At 36.0% G+C, this 17416-nt stretch overlaps 2 protein-coding genes across 6 annotated transcripts in view; one reads left to right on the top strand and one right to left on the bottom strand.

Moving 5' to 3' along the window:
- The window catches only part of LOC145934898 (uncharacterized), a 91781-nt gene that overhangs the window by 46540 nt on the left and 27825 nt on the right, over window positions 1–17416 (bottom strand). The window contains exon 1 of one of the 3 annotated variants that reach the window (XM_083035771.1): window positions 6189–6681. The exons of 1 other annotated variant lie outside the window; for it this stretch is intronic. In XM_083035771.1, the coding sequence (XP_082891897.1) occupies window positions 6189–6266 (78 nt within the window). In that variant the 5' untranslated portion in view covers window positions 6267–6681. Of the gene's footprint in view, window positions 1–6188; window positions 6682–17416 lie in introns of those variants that run through there. One more of the 3 variants, XM_083035770.1, reaches the window with a different exon arrangement.
- Syn (synapsin) overlaps window positions 9732–17416 on the top strand; it is a 48620-nt gene continuing 40935 nt past the window's right edge. The window contains exons 1-3 of one of the 3 annotated variants that reach the window (XM_083035767.1): window positions 9732–9804; window positions 14310–14757; window positions 16804–17131. In XM_083035767.1, the coding sequence (XP_082891893.1) occupies window positions 16871–17131 (261 nt within the window). In that variant the 5' untranslated portion in view covers window positions 9732–9804; window positions 14310–14757; window positions 16804–16870. Of the gene's footprint in view, window positions 9805–9846; window positions 10267–14309; window positions 14758–16791; window positions 17132–17416 lie in introns of those variants that run through there. The other 2 variants (XM_083035769.1, XM_083035768.1) reach the window with 2 other exon arrangements.

The raw sequence follows: 17416 nt of genomic DNA, 5'->3' as shown, positions 1-17416 counted from the left end.
TTTACAGGAATAAATCGGGGAAGTTTACTTCCCTCATTCGGAGGAAAACGACGTGTGATCAAAATCCGAGAAGATAATATTTTATGCTTCTGTCTCTAAGCGACACTCCTGGCTATATCGATTCCCGATATATATACCTGGTGACGCGACGGGTGAGCACGACCACGCCGAGATATTACACGGCCGCTCGTACATACTTTCGCAATCTTAAAGAAAAGACTTATTATCATGAGCCGAACGTAGGTTGCGGCCGTAAGGCGTAGGCAGAACTATCTGCTCGTTCTCCGAAAATGGGCACGATGGAAGAGAAGGCCCGCGTATATATAGTGTTTCTCTCAAGTTGGCCAAATCCTGTGATGCTGTGTTCTCAGCCCATACCGCGTTGGACACTTTCGAGATGTAGTTTCGATATTACACAAACGCTTCTCTATCGAACGATACTTTTTATCCACAATAATTCTTTTTAAAAAACACAGAAGATGTGATATTTAAAATACACATAAAGAAAAGTATGGGAAGTATAAAAAGTTTTTCTTATGTTATTTGTAGATCGTCTGTAGTAAGAAATTACTAGAGTTATCAATAATTTTTCTAACAATTTTGATGTGTCTATATACAGGAATTATTAAGCAGATTTTTTATTATAGTTTATTAAGCAGATTAATGATTTTTAAATTTACTAATTCATAAATTTATTAATTTTTAAACTTAAATAAAAGATATGTCTAAATATATATGTATCTCTGAATACATTACACGGCAGAGAAATGTGTTCGTTACGCAGTAAAGATTTTCATTAAGCAAACATAAGGATGAACTGTAGTCCGCGCTAATATACGCGAAACAATTCGAATGGAAACGAGAGTAGTATCCATTATACAGAAAGCCGCTATTTGTGATCGTAGCTTTACGGTATTTTACCGTACATTTAATAGACAGGGCCGTCTGTGTGATAAAGACACTTTACTTTATGTTTTGCAGCTACAGGTCCGCGCCGATTTACGACATTATGCTCCGTGTTGAGTAGATTGTAACTTAGGATACTTTTTCCATCCTCGGACATATTTACACATCGCCACGGCGGATTTAATGAGTAGACTACTAGATGATAAATTCCGCGACGCGATAAAATAAAGCGGGACGAGATACGTTAATGTTGGTTAAACGTAGGTTTAGTGCTGCGCTGCACGATGTATGTTCGAACATGTCAATTGGTGTGTTTGCGCAAAACAAGATAAACAATAAGACTGTCCCGAGTAACATCGCATAATGCTGTTAATTAGAACTGCGTTGATTAAAACTGCATTAATCTTTTCGTTATGAAGAAATGTTGTACAATTTCTGATGGCTAATATAAAAAAAAGAAAAGTGAGAAATTATTAATGTGTTCTCGTGTATTTATATACAAAAACGTAGGAGAAAAATTATCCAAGAGATAATCCCGCGAGGGGAGTAACAAACATTGCTATTTATAGCTGCGATTTATTCGCTACCGGAATAGCAATAATTTACGAATAAACGATGAGAAAAGGAGGATGAGGAGGAGGAGGATTCTCAAAATAATCACGTCTCATCCGATGATTTAGTATCATCTCGTAAAATATTCAGATGCGCGCGTGCATCTACTTAAAACTCTCTCGCGACCGCGTGTTATATATACGCAGGGAAAGGCGCAGGGAAAAAATGCTCTACGCGTGATCGACTTGCTCGGGAACACCGGTATATAAGGTATATCGTATGGCGAAACCGCAGGCACGCACCAAGGACGAGCATCAATTAAATAATCTAGGTTGATTTTACCTTCGCGCGTTCCGATACGTTGTCATTGAGAGGATATGCGTTTATGACTAGATCATCCGACGTTGCACATCAACCCGCAAAGTCATATCTTGCTCACGCGAAAGAAGCTAAAATCACTGTCGTAATGCAATGTAGCGATTCTACAATGTCAAAGATCAGATGCTCCATTACCAACACAAGGCTAGCAACGGCAATGCAGCTGTCAAAGATAATCAGTGTGTAATGCTCTTCTTATTTGCGCGCACTCAGGATGAAAGTATATGGCTCCTTCTATCTCAAAATATCTGTTTATCTTAGAATACCTTTAAAGAATAATATAAAGTAAAAATTAATAAAATATAATAATTTATTATATATATATTATTATATTATTAATTTTTATATGCACGCAAAGATATGTGAAGAAATATGATAATTAGGATTTATGATTTTCGTTGTTCCTGAATGCAAAATAACATCTTTCAATTCAATTATTTACATGCAATTAAGAATTACCTATAGCCTGTCACAAATTCCTCTTACCCACAGCTTGATTTACAATCGACAGCGATTGCACGCGCATAGATAATGAGTTGGTATAATACGCCATTGAACGCTCGTTCGCCGACGAAGAATACTTCTCTCGTTTTCTCCGACAGGACGCAACAAGCGACCCGACTTATATAAGTCGACGCAAAAGTATACGTGTGGCCAGTTATGTAATGGCCCGAATTTATCACTTTCTCGCGTCGCTTTATATAGAACACATTATCTCGCGCTATAGAGTGCCATAGGGTACCTCATAAATATTAATACAGCAACATAAGTAGCTATACGTAGTAAGGCCGTGCGCTCAATAAGACCGCCTACCTATCGGGGGCCCGATGCTTTTACAGGGACACATCGCGGAAAGAGCGAAAAATTTTCGCTCAGAAACTCGTATACACGTATTTGCAATTAATTCATGAGCGCATTTCTCAGTATCTTTGCAATAAAAATTTTTATCGAGCTTACACACATTTGCTCTCCATTTGTCAATGCAAACTAATGGATTGCATACATTCCTAATTATTATAAACTTAATTAAATCATCATGTTATTTGAATTGCTAATTTGAAAATCTAATTAAAAGTAAAATTATGGAAAATATTTTAAAACTTATTCTTTACATATAATAAAATACAAAGTAAAAAGAGAAACACGGACCATAAAAGTACTAACTATAAATATACACCTAGGAAGGAATATGAAATATATTATTTTGCAAGAAGTAAAATCAACCAATTAACAGTCTCATATTTGTCCGCATTATTTGTTTGCTTGCAAAGAAGATAATTTCTTGTTCGTCCAATTTGCACATTTGCTCTGTGGAATATTACATTTGTTGCTTCGCTCAAAACATGCTACAAACCGTGCAAGCGAAATAAACACGCGGTAAACGCACAGCATTAAAGAGTATATTTCTTTCATCTCCGTTTGAGCGAGATTAAATCTCCGTGGTATAATTGCACGCTAGAGCCCGGAGAGGGTTAAAGTTTCTCCAGTAAAGGTCGCAACGTTAGTGTTAACAAATGATAATCAGCGGAATGCGCGATAAACAATGTGGATACCGCCCATGGAGCGGGAGCAGCTTCTCGTTAATTAGATTTTTTGATTAACTGTATAAAGCTCGGAACCGCGCTCGAGCAGAGACGGTCGCTCTTCTCCGCACGTGTTACACGTTTGTGCATACGCACGCACACTTACACATGTGCTTGCGGATTCAGTGGATTCCTCCTCGTAATAGGCGAACTCCGAGAGATCTTTTCGTCCCACGATACATTTCGGAGCGAGCGAAAGAATTGCGCGCCACGCGGAGCATTAACCTTTGAATAATACATCATGTTGTAATTTGAGCTGAAAAAAAGATTTATTCTAAACTTGCAAAAATAAGAAAAAAATATTTACGTGATTTTTAAACAATATAATTATAATAAAAATGTAAAAACATGTAATAGAAGTCTCACACACACATGGTAAACGCATGGAATTAAAAAAATGACTATTTCTTTAAATTTAAGTTTTCTGGAATCCAAGATATTTTATAACTAAAAAGATATAATGCATTTATCCTAAAATAAAAATACATACTTTTATAAGTTTGCGTGTTGGACAAATTTCTGCTCGTTATTAAACTCGTGACTGAAAAACTTTGTCACTTTCGAAGTAACGATAATAACGAAATAACGATAGTATACTTTCATGTTATCGTGACTTTTCTCGTCGCACGATATTTTTGTTGCACGACGATGAAATCAAGAAACTAGTTTGCGTCTGTTACTGTCGTTTAATCGTCTCAAGAAACGTGTAATTCTGCTGTTTTATAAAAGTCGAGAAAAATTGCATGCATATTATTATTTCTTTCGTTTATGAGCTTTGATGAAACATGAAATGTTTCGCCAGAAAATGTCTACAAAGAAGAAGAAACAAAAAGTAAAAAAAAAAAATATAATAGATACAGAAAATGAATACATGTGTGTGTGTGTGTGTGTGTGTGTGTTAAAACGAATAACTGTAGAGTATAATTCGATTAACCCGTAATGGTCAAGTCGCATAATATTCGCGTAAAAATTGCAAGAAGCAATTAGTTATATATATAGTCCTGCTAATGTCGTATGTATTAAGTTGGAAGTAATATTGTCATAAATATTTACATTAAGCATAAAGATTGATTTGCAATATCGCAAATAATATAATTGCATACGATGAAAATCACCGAAAAACATGACGTCTATAAGTAGTTACGAGTATAAGTATTTTCTTCTTATTTCTTCTCTTCCTTCTACTAACAATAAGTATAATCAATGAAAAAACAATATTTTCTCAGGTATTTAAATATTTGCATATTTATCTTAATTCTTCCTTTGATCCCTAGCATTATGATGAAAAGAAGTAATAAATGCAGAGCGTATATTCCAGAAGAATACACATCAATAATTTGAAATGGAAAGGAGTACTTAAATGTATTGTGTTTAATACAAGCGCGCTAATATAATTTTTGCTTCTTTACAGTAATATATCTTCAAAGTGTCATGAATATAATATATGAGTCTGCGCGAAAAATATGAATTGATTTTGCATATTCATTGCTGATAAGTCGCGGTTGCATGTGATTTGAGTCGGAATGGCATAACGTTGCAGAATGTAGTTTTTTATTCAGTGATTTATGTATTTATGATTTTCTCCCTCGTTCTATCATAGCGTTGAACATTATACACATTAGCAAATCAAGCAAACAAGAGGAAAACGAGTAGTGACCAAGATCAAACGAGCTTATCAAATCATCAAACGATCGTTTTTTAAATTTCTCTTTAGGCATTTAATCAGCTGATAGTATCGGCCGTCTCCGTTTATATATCACAATCAAACAGTCTTGAATCTTTATCTTGAATTAATACATATGTATCGAGGATATTACTTCCCATTGATTTATTAAACTTTTATTTGTTATTTATGTTTGTCATATTTATTTATCGCTCTCGTTGAATCCTATATTAATTTTGCCCTTATTAGACTATGAGATAAATGATACAATAATTGCCTTACAAAGATAAAATAACGAATTTTTCTTGCACTATAGATTTATATAAGACGCATTCTAGGCTTATTTTTTATCTCTTATTTCATTATGAATATTTTACATAATACACAATTAATCATAGCGCATATTAAAAGACATAGTTTTTTCTTTAAATTATAAGCTATTAAATCTGAATAAATCTTGTGTTCTTAGTTAAATTTAAATAAAATTTATTTTAACAAAACTTTAATTTAAATATAAGATATAACAAAAATATATACGATATATATTACAAAATCAAATAAAAATTTTACACAGGAAAATCCAATTCTATTGGTAGAGAAATTAAGATAAAAGAAAAAAAGAGTGAAATACGGTCTTTATTATTTAAAGCATTTCAACGTCAGAAAGGCGGATGTTTGAATGTCAGTAATTACTTTGATAGATGAAACTTTGTGGTTACATTGTAATACACCTGCTAAGCAATAAAACCTTTCCTTGCAGTTGAGATAACAACAATTGAGAAACCAAAGCGGAAAACGAGATTAGATATCCGACTGTTATAAAGTTTAATTTGGTAATTCTATTGCTTATTTTTTAAATACATAATAAAATATAATTTTAAAATGATCTCTTCAGTATTAAATATAAAATAATCTCTGCAAAACAAAATTTCATGTGACAGTGCGTTTACTTTCCGATCCCAGTTCCTGCCAAGTTTCCCGCGAAGTGATTTAACGACACATCCGCGTGCAAACACGCGCGGCTTCCGGCGCGCTCGCTGGCGCGTTTTAAACGGCGGAATCCAAGGGGAAATCTCTCGGTGAGAAACAGTTCCGCGTACACTTACCTGGCCGATATCGAGCGCCATCAGGAGCGAGCAGCAGACCGCTGCCGTCGACAGAAACCTCCTCATCGCGACGGTCATCAGGACTCTTCAGGATGACCCGCGCCCGCGCGTTACTGACTGCGTCACAGAACGTGTCGCACTCGCCGAAGGACCCGCCGAAGGTCAGTCTCTCACGTCACATTTTCCTCGTTCTCCGAGAAGAGTCTCATCGTACGCACGCCGGGGTACCGTGACAAGATAGTCAGCGCGCTCGCGAAGGTGGCCACGAGGGCGTTCTCCTCTCTCACGCACGATGTTGTCGACGCGTTGGTACCGCGACGAAGGACTCGGAAAAGATCCGGATAAGTCGGCACGAACGCGACGAGGAAGATCGCTGGCGGGTGTCAGACTGGCACAATAATGACTGCGCCCGCCGAGCTGCTTCCAGGGACGCTCAGATGTTCGGCTTTCTGGTGGGGATGGAGTTGGCCGTAGTAGCCATTCCCTCTTCATCCAACTCGCTGTGTATACGAGCAATGCGAGCATTCATGTCTCCGGATTCAGTTTATTCCGCTGGTTAGTTGCTGGTACCATCACGAGAGGCCGGTATAGATCAAACGAAAGGGAGTGGCAACCGCGGTTTCTGATGTGCCAGCAGGATACTTGTTTTGCAGCATTTTAGGCTGCTGTTAGAGTATTGTCAGCAGCCAACACTGATATATCGAAAGATGGGGACATTATTTTTAATTTAAATATATAATCTTAACCGTCTGATAGTTGAAAGATAATTGAATGCAACATGAAAGTAAAAAAAGATAGTACTAACAGTTATATATATTCAAACGAATCATCAAATTATTCGAAAAAAATCATGCTTACATAATCATGATTACTTACATTCGTTTACTGATCTAGCAATATAAATATTTGGTTTTAAATATATGTGAAAATAAAGAGATTTTTGTGTTGGCCTCTTTGATTATAGTCTGTAACAGCTATCATAAACGTTAGACATGCATTTAATGTAAAATTTTCAAAAAATATGCATAAGAGTTTAAATAAGATATCAGCTTTTTGATAATATAATACTAAATTAATAGTTTTATATTAATTTGATTTGATTGTTTAATTCCAGATTTCAATAGTAGCATGAAAAAATTGATAACTATGTGATATAATGTAGATACAGATAAAAAAAAATATCATTCTGCAGATATAAGATTTTAAGTAATTATATAAAACACGGACAACATATATATACACTTAAAACAAAAGTAAATTACACTAATTAATATAGTTTAAAGTAGAAGATATCAACGGCATATGATTTTTTTTAGTCATTCATCCAAGTGCTATATATGTTCAATGTTATTTAACTTCAATGATTAGACGAAAATTTGTATAATTGTTGGCGATATTAAATGTGTTTGTTTGTGACAACAAATTGTTTACCACCATTTATAGCTTGCAAATCTATAATAATTAATTGTCAATTTAATTAAAGACTTTAATTAGTTTCAGAGCATATGTGCTAAAAATTGGCTCAATTTATTGTGATTAACGTAAGAAAGATGCGCGAACCTTGGAATCTATAAGGTTTAAAATTATTAGACAATCTCTGGTGTATTTGATCTTGGCTACTTCGCGGTTTCGTATGTCTCACTTAAGGATGGTATTGTCAAGGCAATACTTAAGATATCACAAAGCGAACAAAGACTTCATAGAGTAGACAATAGAAGCGGCGTGTAATCATTCTCGAGTAATGTGCAATATATCTTGATGAGGGATAAGAGAGATATTGTATCTGAGTGAGACTAGAGCGATCAATCATACACGCATCAAGACTGGAAATAAGACCAATCAATGTTTCTCTTGGGCTTTAAAATAGCTGGAAAAGATACACATGTAAGATTTAATCCTTTTCTTTATTTAGCATCAAGATTGTTCAACATTGATCGTCTTAATTTTGAGATATTAATAAAACATCGATTGTCTTATGCATAAATAATGATAAGATGTCATTTGTTTTAGCTTTCAGACAGAATTTCAGAAATAGTATATAAATTTGTTTATATATTTTATAATATTGTTTAATCATAAAAAAATAATAAAATAATAAATACTTTTTATATATTTATAAAATAAATGCAATCGCGGATATAAATAATTCTGCGTACATTTATTTGTTTCTTCTTAATGTTAATTTTACGTATAAAAATTTCAATTAATTTTGTATCTTCTTAATATATTATCGCATGTGAATATTTGATCGTCGAACAGATTATGTTGTTCATTCAATGGTGGCATAAAGTAAAGAATGAAACGCGATTTATAGCGATATTATTTTACATCTGCGATAGTCCTTTTCACGAACAAATTAATTGCAACGCCAGACAAGTAATCTGTCAGCATTTTTTATTTTTCTTTCATCTACGTCAGATGAATTTGTCGAAAGGAACACGAGAAGAAAATATGTACGTCGCGTATTGATTGAAGTTTTCTTGAAACGAACAAACGCTTTGGCTACGGTTCTTTGAAGTGAATGCAAAGAATGCGAGCGTGCTACATAGAACTCTTTCATCCCTATCTGTGTGCAGATATCTTATAAGATATTTATAAAAATTTTATATTCTTGATATCCACTCGCCTTGACATCCATTCTTTACTGCCAAATATAATCCCTCGCATTATTGATAAATCTTGTTGTACAAAGATACGAATGCAATCTTATATTTAAGATAATGTCAGCTGTAGTAATCTGATGAATAATGGACCGTAAAATAAATACACATACATTGCTATCTGACATCTGACATGTATATTTCAAAAATATTCGCAAGATATTTCTTCCGAACTTTTGCGTCCGTCAGAAATAAGTTATATATTTTTTTCAAGATGTTCCTCTTCCTAATAACACAAGTTTAGCTCTCTCCTTGTATCGATTTTTCAAAGGTAAAACTTTCCAACGAAAACTTTGACAAGTACATCAATATTGCGAAGAGAGTTTGCTATTGTTAAATTTTTCGACTTCATATGACAGCATATCGACAGCGCGTGAATAGAATATTATGAGATGTCGAACGCGTTTCTAATAACAACCAGATTCTCTACAAATGTAAATTTCTCCCGAAAAGAAGAAGTTTAAACATCAATCGGTGTACATCATCAATTGGTCCGCGCGCGCTTTCGAAAGAATCCTCGCCACAAAGTCGTCCTCTCCTCTCTTACGTGATGGCGGCGCCCTTAAATAGCGAGGGCATCGCACTTGTCGCGAAAGGATGCGAAAGATAAGATAAGTTAAGTTTCATCTCCTGTCGGCAAGTAGGCGGACCGTGTTTGACATGCACCGAACAATCTTGCACAAATACCAACAGGCAGACGAGAGAGAGAGAGCCGCTTTTTTTTTCTCGTTTCAATCCCTCTCTATCTCCTCGCGCGAAGATGTACGCGTCACGATGGGGTGCGCGAGCGAGCCCTACGAGTGCCGGAAGAGCGCAGAGGGTCTATGGGTGATAAGGGGTTGCGCAGGCGCCGAGGTATCGACCGGAGTGACCCTCCGGGCGACACCCTCGGGATTCTCCGCCGAGCCTCACTGCTTCATTGGCAAACTAGTGGGTAGTACACGCACGCGACACAGGTAAGAGTGCCCCGGCAGTTTGACTGATACGTTTTCTCTCCGTCGGCTCGGATTCTCGATACCGCGATAACCCGATCAACCCGTCGATCGCGTCGTCGTCATCGAGGAGAACGACGAGATCGTTTAAAACTTGCGCTCGCAACTTGGTCCTTAGAAATCTATCACCTAGCCGGCTCGGCCTCGCGGAGTACTCCAAGTGACAGGCTGGTGGCGCGCACCACCTTCACGTGACGGGTTGCTCTTCGTCAAGCAGGGGTAGTTTTGATGCCTCTCTCGGGGTAGCTTCACCGTCCTTCTCGATAGTCGCTCGATAGTGTTATCGATAAGCCGCGCGAATAACGTCGTTGGAACAACGTCGCGGATTTGTGACTGTTGAACCCGGGGCGACTGAGTGTCCAGCGGCTGCTTATTGAGCGAAAAATTGAAATTTTGAAACTCGTCTTCGCGAACGAGACCACTGAGGTAAGGTACTGTCGTTCGCATTGATGGCGAAGCGTGGACGTATTGATAAACGGGTTCGTTGCCTGAATGAGGGTGTATATTTTCGTACGCAAGTGCAGTCTATGGATTTACGTCCATTGCGCAATATTCCGGTCTTGGTTGGACGGGATACAATCGATGTTCAGTCATAAATAGTCGGGGATAGCCGGGAAGCGAAAAGTGGAACGATAATTGAAGAGCCAGGGGGATGAAACTTTTTTATGAATAAGTTTTTGGGGAGAGGAAAGGGAAATGGCGAGCGGTGGTACGTTTTACAAAGTAGCACTTTCATTGATTTTTTTTTTTTTTTCATCAAATCGTATTTTATGTTTGAGCTAGCCAGTAAGCTAGAGCTCTCCATCTTATCTTTCATCATGGCATTAATAAAAACCGCGTTTTCTTAGAAAGTTCTAGTCATGGCCGTCGAGAGGGATCTTAACAATCAATGTAAATGTCAGGAAATATTCTTTTGTACGATAACGCCATCCTTCCATGTGCTGAATAGTATATTTTCTTTTATTATTAATTTTATCGGCATATTACATATTATATAAATTTATTTTTGTAATAATTCTTTAAGATAATAATATTTAAAGTTGCAAGAGAAATACGCCTACAAATATGTTTTCTAGTTTTAATTTTAGAAAAAGGTGAAGAATCACTTGTGTGGGCTAAGATTAAAGTTAATTGACATTGATAGATTCAATCATTAATCTTGCATGCAACAACTTGTCTTCCGCAAAATATTTCCACGAAATAATCAATATAAAAGCGCAATTCAGAAAATTAATAAATATTATAATAATAGCGCAGTTAATAAAAGTCTTTTTCATTTCTTTCGACTATACAGATAGTGCCTTTTATTTCTGAGGTATTTTTAATATTGACACATTTACAGATTTTTCTCTGTATGATTTTCCAATGTTAAATGTTGTAACGTTTATCGCATTTTAATCCGAGGCAAATCTATAATAGATATATCGAGAAACGCTACGCAAAAATCTCAATACATTGCATATGATAATTTAAAAATGATTTAGATGTAGAGATTAAAACAGGCAGAACGCAGCAATCTATTAGATACAATCTCCGTAATTACATGAATTTACCGGTGGTACAATATTCATATACCATTGCAACTGGAATTACGAGAATGCCTAACATGCAATTTATATAACAATGTTACGCGAAATATTTGCATTAAATTCAATTTTATACGAAATATCTAGATAATTAATTCGTCAACAATTCAGATTCATTATGTATAATTACATTCGTATTAATGTTAATATTATTAACAAGTGAGAAGCTTCTAATTAATATTTCTTCTAATGTAATTTATAAATCGGTAAATATATGTTGCTATGAAATACTTACAATTGTATTGAGCATTTGTTCTCTATGTTGATTATTCGCGTTCGATAAATTTCTCGTTAAATTTGGACTTTAGTAAACTAAATGTATTGATTTCTATATTTGTAATATTGCATACCATTTGTAATTTAATGGTAGGTAAATGTCAGAATGGGAAATTGAAGTGTAATTATTTGCATAATCAGTATAACTGCTTAAACTATATTAAACGACATTAGTATTTGCAAATTATACTGCGATCTACTTGCTAACATTATGAAATATTTAATTATTTCCTCCATTACAACATTAGAGAGTCATTTATTCACGAAACACTCTTCACTTTAATTTTTATTAGCGTTATTGAGATAAAACTGAATAATTTATTTGATCACTTTTAGTTTCGTCCAATCTAGCTCTTGTACAACATATTTTATTAAATATGTAATTTTTTGATTTCCTTTTTCATACATTTAACTTTACAGAATTTTGTTATTAATAAAACTTTTCATATATCATTACATAATATCTTGATCCTATTACGCAATTATTAAAGCTATTCGAAGCTTACAGCAATATTGTGCTTGTAAAATGCTTGATGAACTAGATTCATGAGTGTAACTCATCAATACGTAATAGTTGTGTATGTAACCCGTTTCCCATTTCAAAGTCTAATATATAGTAGATACTATATATCACGGGAATTATATTGCATCAAGCTGCGAAACTTGCAAACTGTTATTACATGTACAAGAGAATGAGAGTAGAGATTAATTTATTTCTTCTTAGTTCAGACAGTTCTTCTCCATATAATTTCCTGTTCTTTCGTTGATTTGAATCTCTTGAAACAACAAATTTGGAAATAAAGCAATCGAAATCACTGTAATATTACAAAGCAGCATGATATTTAAATGAATAATACATTCTTATAATGAAAGAAAATACGGAGAATATATTTCAAATTCACAGATATTCATTCAACTTCTATGACAACTTTTTCATAATTTCTCGCATATTTTTTTCTGAAACATTTTATTTTTTTTTTAACTCTTAGTTTAATTCATAAATTCATAAAATTAATTAAAAAATAAAATTACATGTTCATATGTCTGACACAATAATATACTTTTTTTCAATTTCGTTGTTATGTAATGATAAATGTCTTAAAATGTAAAAAGCAGCCGTTTTCTTTTGCTTTAACATGTAGTATTTATTATGAGAATATTCTGTCACTCTCTTGTCTCTGTTCAAGACGTTACACGAAATCGCGAGGAGAATTTCTTCTTCGAGCGATATGCCGAGAAAGTTGAATGCTATAGAGTTTACTACACGCAAAGTTCACCAATTCCGCGAACCATTGGCGTTCGCTATTATCGAAGAATTCTGCAAGAAACAAATACGAACGGTCCGAACGTATCATTGCTTCCTCGACGCTTCTTTTTCCACCGCCCGAGCATAGAATTATCCCGCGAGCTCTTCAAGGAAGATACGCTCTAACCCGGTACGATACAATCGAGCCATGGGCAAGCCATAGAAGTAACATTCTCGTATGTTTCAAGAATACGTAAACGCCGGTTCACGTGCACGATGTCGTGAAGCATTTCAGAAATTCTAAAGTAAAATCGCGCTCCGAGTATCGATTTTCACGAGCGTTCTGTTACAAGTCGTTGCTCACACCGGTTACATCCACAATTTTTCTCCCCTAATACGTGATTTCGAAACCCTCTTTATTGCCAGTGATAAGTAGAAGAGAGAAAGAGAAAAAGAGAGAAAATTAAAAAGTTCTTTATAAATTTAGAAACAGTTATTATTTAAATATAAATTATATACCTAGATATAGTTCTAGAGTATCCTCTTTCATTTCTATGCCAATATCATAAATTTTTATTAGAATTGCTTGGATATCTCTGCACGAATATTTAGTCTGAATTATTCATTAAAGAAATAATTCTTTATCGAGTTTTTTTGACACGTTTTTATTACTGTACTAATAATACGTGCAAGTCTGTATAAAGCATAATGTGATAAAAAAGTAAGAGAAACACGAGTCAATTTTATGATATTACTTTATTATTCTCGATACACTAAAGAACCCAATTACGAAGAGACGTCTCTCTCAATAAAAGTACGTTGTTGGCGACACAAATGTGTCGTTTCAACTATTTTCAAAAAAAAAAAATTTTTTTTAATTGGAGCTGTAAAGAATCTGAACGCGTATTATTCCTACACTGGAATATTTTTGTGTGGAATTCAATATATTCGAGTAAATCAAATCATTTAATCAAATGTAGATGCAGAAGATAAAATCGATATGCATTGAATAATGAAATATGTCTGTAGAAACAGTTTTATTAATTTTAGTTTTACAGTTATTAAATTATGAATGAATTACGAAATTGCAGAATTTTACGTACAATTACGTATATTTATTCCACATGTTCAAATATCGTAGAGTCAATACAAACAGCGAAGCAGCATTTTCTTCCGTATGCGTAAATATTTCACATCAAGAATAAAATCATATTTCAATTTATACAATACATCTCCGAATAATACAAATATTCCGTATATATTTTGAGTTTTGTTTGACCTAATGAAAAAATTCTGCAATTGCAATTTGCAAGAAGTCGGCCGGCAAATTGATCGCGCATTTTTTCGTTTACTTGTTGCAGATTTCAACTTGGATTGTTTATTTTCTCCTTCCTCACCTCCTCTTATTTCATCCTTTCCTTTCGGATTACCTTACGTTGAAGTTTATCCCACGAGGCATCAAGCAGAGAGAGTCGCCCATCGATCGATCTAGGATCCATCGGAACAATCCACTGACCTACAAACGAACGACCTATTTCGCGCGTCGCGACACCGTATCATCATCTTAGCAGCGCAAGATCGTCAACGACCAGAGAGAACCAGAGCGATTTATCGTACGAATCGCGACTAACGGTTCGAGCGACGAAACCGCGGATCGTTTCATCGCAGGAACGAGCCCGGTGTAACCATCAAGATTACCGGCCGCGGCGGTTGCGACAAGTACTGCGGTACAGCTCCATCACCCGGCAACATTTCATTCTCCAGTTTTCGTCAGTCCTTCACCTCCAATGTCAACTACCTGAAACGGAGGTGAGTCGCTCGAAAGTACCGTCACGTCGGATCCGGACTTCAGGGCTGGCATTTACATTTTTCTCGAGCCGACAAAAATTTCATGGCTCTTCAATTTCGCGGTAGTCTTTGATGCATTCGAAAGGTTCAAGTCCTTCTATGCATCTTGGATAATTTTATCGACCACGTTAGAAAAATTGAAAAGTGTCGGCCCGTGAAAATCTGCGATCCGAAATTTAATTTGCGATTATATTATAAATTTTCGCCGACTTTCCCGTGAAATTTCTTAATTGCATAGATAATAAAGTATTATGCAAATCTGCAAAAAAAGCGGATGAAATAAACAATTTATGCGATTTATTCTTACATTCGTTATTAATATTATGTTATATGTACAAATATAAGAGATATACTATGTGAATACTTTATATTTTCATTTTAATATTATCTGTACCTTAATGTAAATGCGCTTTTAATGTAATTAGGGTTAGCGTTCATATACTGTTATCGGGTAAAGTGCAGGAATTCTCGTAATTCAAATCTGGCATGAAAACATTTTGATCATATAAGCGTCCGCTCTATCTCGTTCGAGAATATATGTGAATATGTTGTTGAAAGGCATATTTGATGAAAACTCATGTATCATATATCGTCGAAATGGGCTGAATCTTTTTATGAATAGCTCTTATATCTTGTTATTTACGCGCGCCAGCATTTGCATGATAATGATCGGATGTTAAAACGTTGCGCGCGGTATTTCAATATTCCATGGGCTCTCGTCGGCCCATGATGCGTCCGTGATAGGAAAATAGATTCCTCTGTCCAATTAGCCGGACACGAGCGCTTACCTGAATCGGCCGTTAAGCAAGCGTCACGCCGATAACATATGTCAAAGCTATGGTGTTGAGAATTGGGACAGAGAGTCACACTGAAATACGATGCACGGGTTTCCAGGCCATCGAGTGCAAAGTGATAATGTAAACGAGATGCGAGAGTTTAAAATAGAGTTTGAAAACAATGTTGTCATTTTAGGTAAACTCATCAGGTGCTGCTGTTCTAAATACGAGAATGACCTCTACATTCTCTTGGAACTATAACTATAGCTATTTTAGTACAATCTTCATCGATTATCTAATGTATTCTTCTATTTAGAGTACATATTTAAGAAAAAAGAAACTATAAATTATGAAAAAAAAATTAATCAATTTTCTTCGATTTTTGAAAAAATCAATGTTAATAAAATGATGAAAGAATTCATAAATATAAAGAACATTAATATTCTCTGGATATTTTGCGACATTTTTGCTAAGTGTTGTTAATTGATTCAAGAGGAGAATAAGGAGGATTTTTACACATCAGAAAAAATTATATTATTGTTTTTGAGGACGAAAAAGTGTGTCATTTAAACACATAGATTCTTTAATATTATTATTAATAATTTCAAGCTTTTCGTATGTTCGATAAGTCTGAATGTGTGCATGTGGCTCGTTAAAAATACCGCTTCCAGCATTGCCCCGAATACCAGCAACCTGGACGCACGCTACGATATCAAGTCATCGCGCTAATGTTGCTTTACACCCGGCAACGTTAGCATAAAGCCGCTATCCCTCCCCCCATCAGCGATATCGCGTCTTTCATCTCTCCCGCTTTTATTTACGACGAGAAATCACACGGACGCTTGGCAATGTGAGTCGATGATGACGTAAATGCGCAAACGACGCAGTTTCGTACGGTTTACCTTGCATCATTCGCGCCTCGATGCTCGTTTTATTCCACGCGAAACGAGTCATTATGGAGAAAAGGGAGCTTTTATAGACGAAAACAACGAAGAATGTCATTATACGTCGTCCTGGAGCGTTGTTTACTCAGTCGAAATAGACATATCCGCCAAGCATGTTAACGCCGGCCAATTAGCGATCGACGTCATCTTCATATTCCTCATCCCATCAGCATATCAAATGGCTGTGATCGATGTGCAATTTAGCGCAGTGAAACACGACGGGGTCAGCCCGCGGCCTTGCCGACCGATTGTCACTATCACGACCACCACCATAGCTTGTCTTCCAGGTTCTCGTCAGGGGACCTGAGCTCGGAGCTCGACGATGAGCCAAACGCAGATCCTGGGCTGGCCACCATGGGCCGGCAGGACTCGTCTCAGCCGTATCAAGCGGTGCCGGAGCGACCTTTGCAGTCCCAACCGGGCCCGATACCGCCGCCGTCCCAGCCGCCCATCCCGGGTGCGCCACCCCAGGGACCGCCGCAGCCCATCGGCGGCGATCTTAGCCTTAACCTGAGACCCGGCTCGCGAACCACCAGTGCGCCGTCCTCGCCGGCCAAGACGCGGGAGAGTTTGCTCCAGCGAGTGCAGAGCTTAACCGGCGCCGCTCGCGACCAGGCAAGTTAATTTTAGCCTCCGCTTTTGTTATCTAACACTTTCTGCCTGAGGGAAATTGCTCGATACAACGGCAATAGAAATTGATTAATGCAAAACGTCTTTGCTCAATACTATTATAATTACGATGAAAAAGAATAGAGATATAAATCAATAATATTCCAAAATATTGCGATATTTATAATTTATAATCTTTTTTCTTAATAAAAATATATACCGATATTTTGCTCGTGTCAGTATTTAATTATAATCGATGTATTTTCCGCGTTCGATCGATCACTATATTGC

The sequence above is a fragment of the Prenolepis imparis genome, unplaced genomic scaffold, assembly GCF_030444845.1.
Source record: "Prenolepis imparis isolate NDT839.2.m4 unplaced genomic scaffold, iyPreImpa1.0 SCAF_4, whole genome shotgun sequence".
NCBI lineage: Eukaryota > Metazoa > Arthropoda > Insecta > Hymenoptera > Formicidae > Prenolepis > Prenolepis imparis.
Note: the sequence above shows the minus strand (reverse complement) of the source record. Positions and strands in the feature narration are given on the sequence as shown.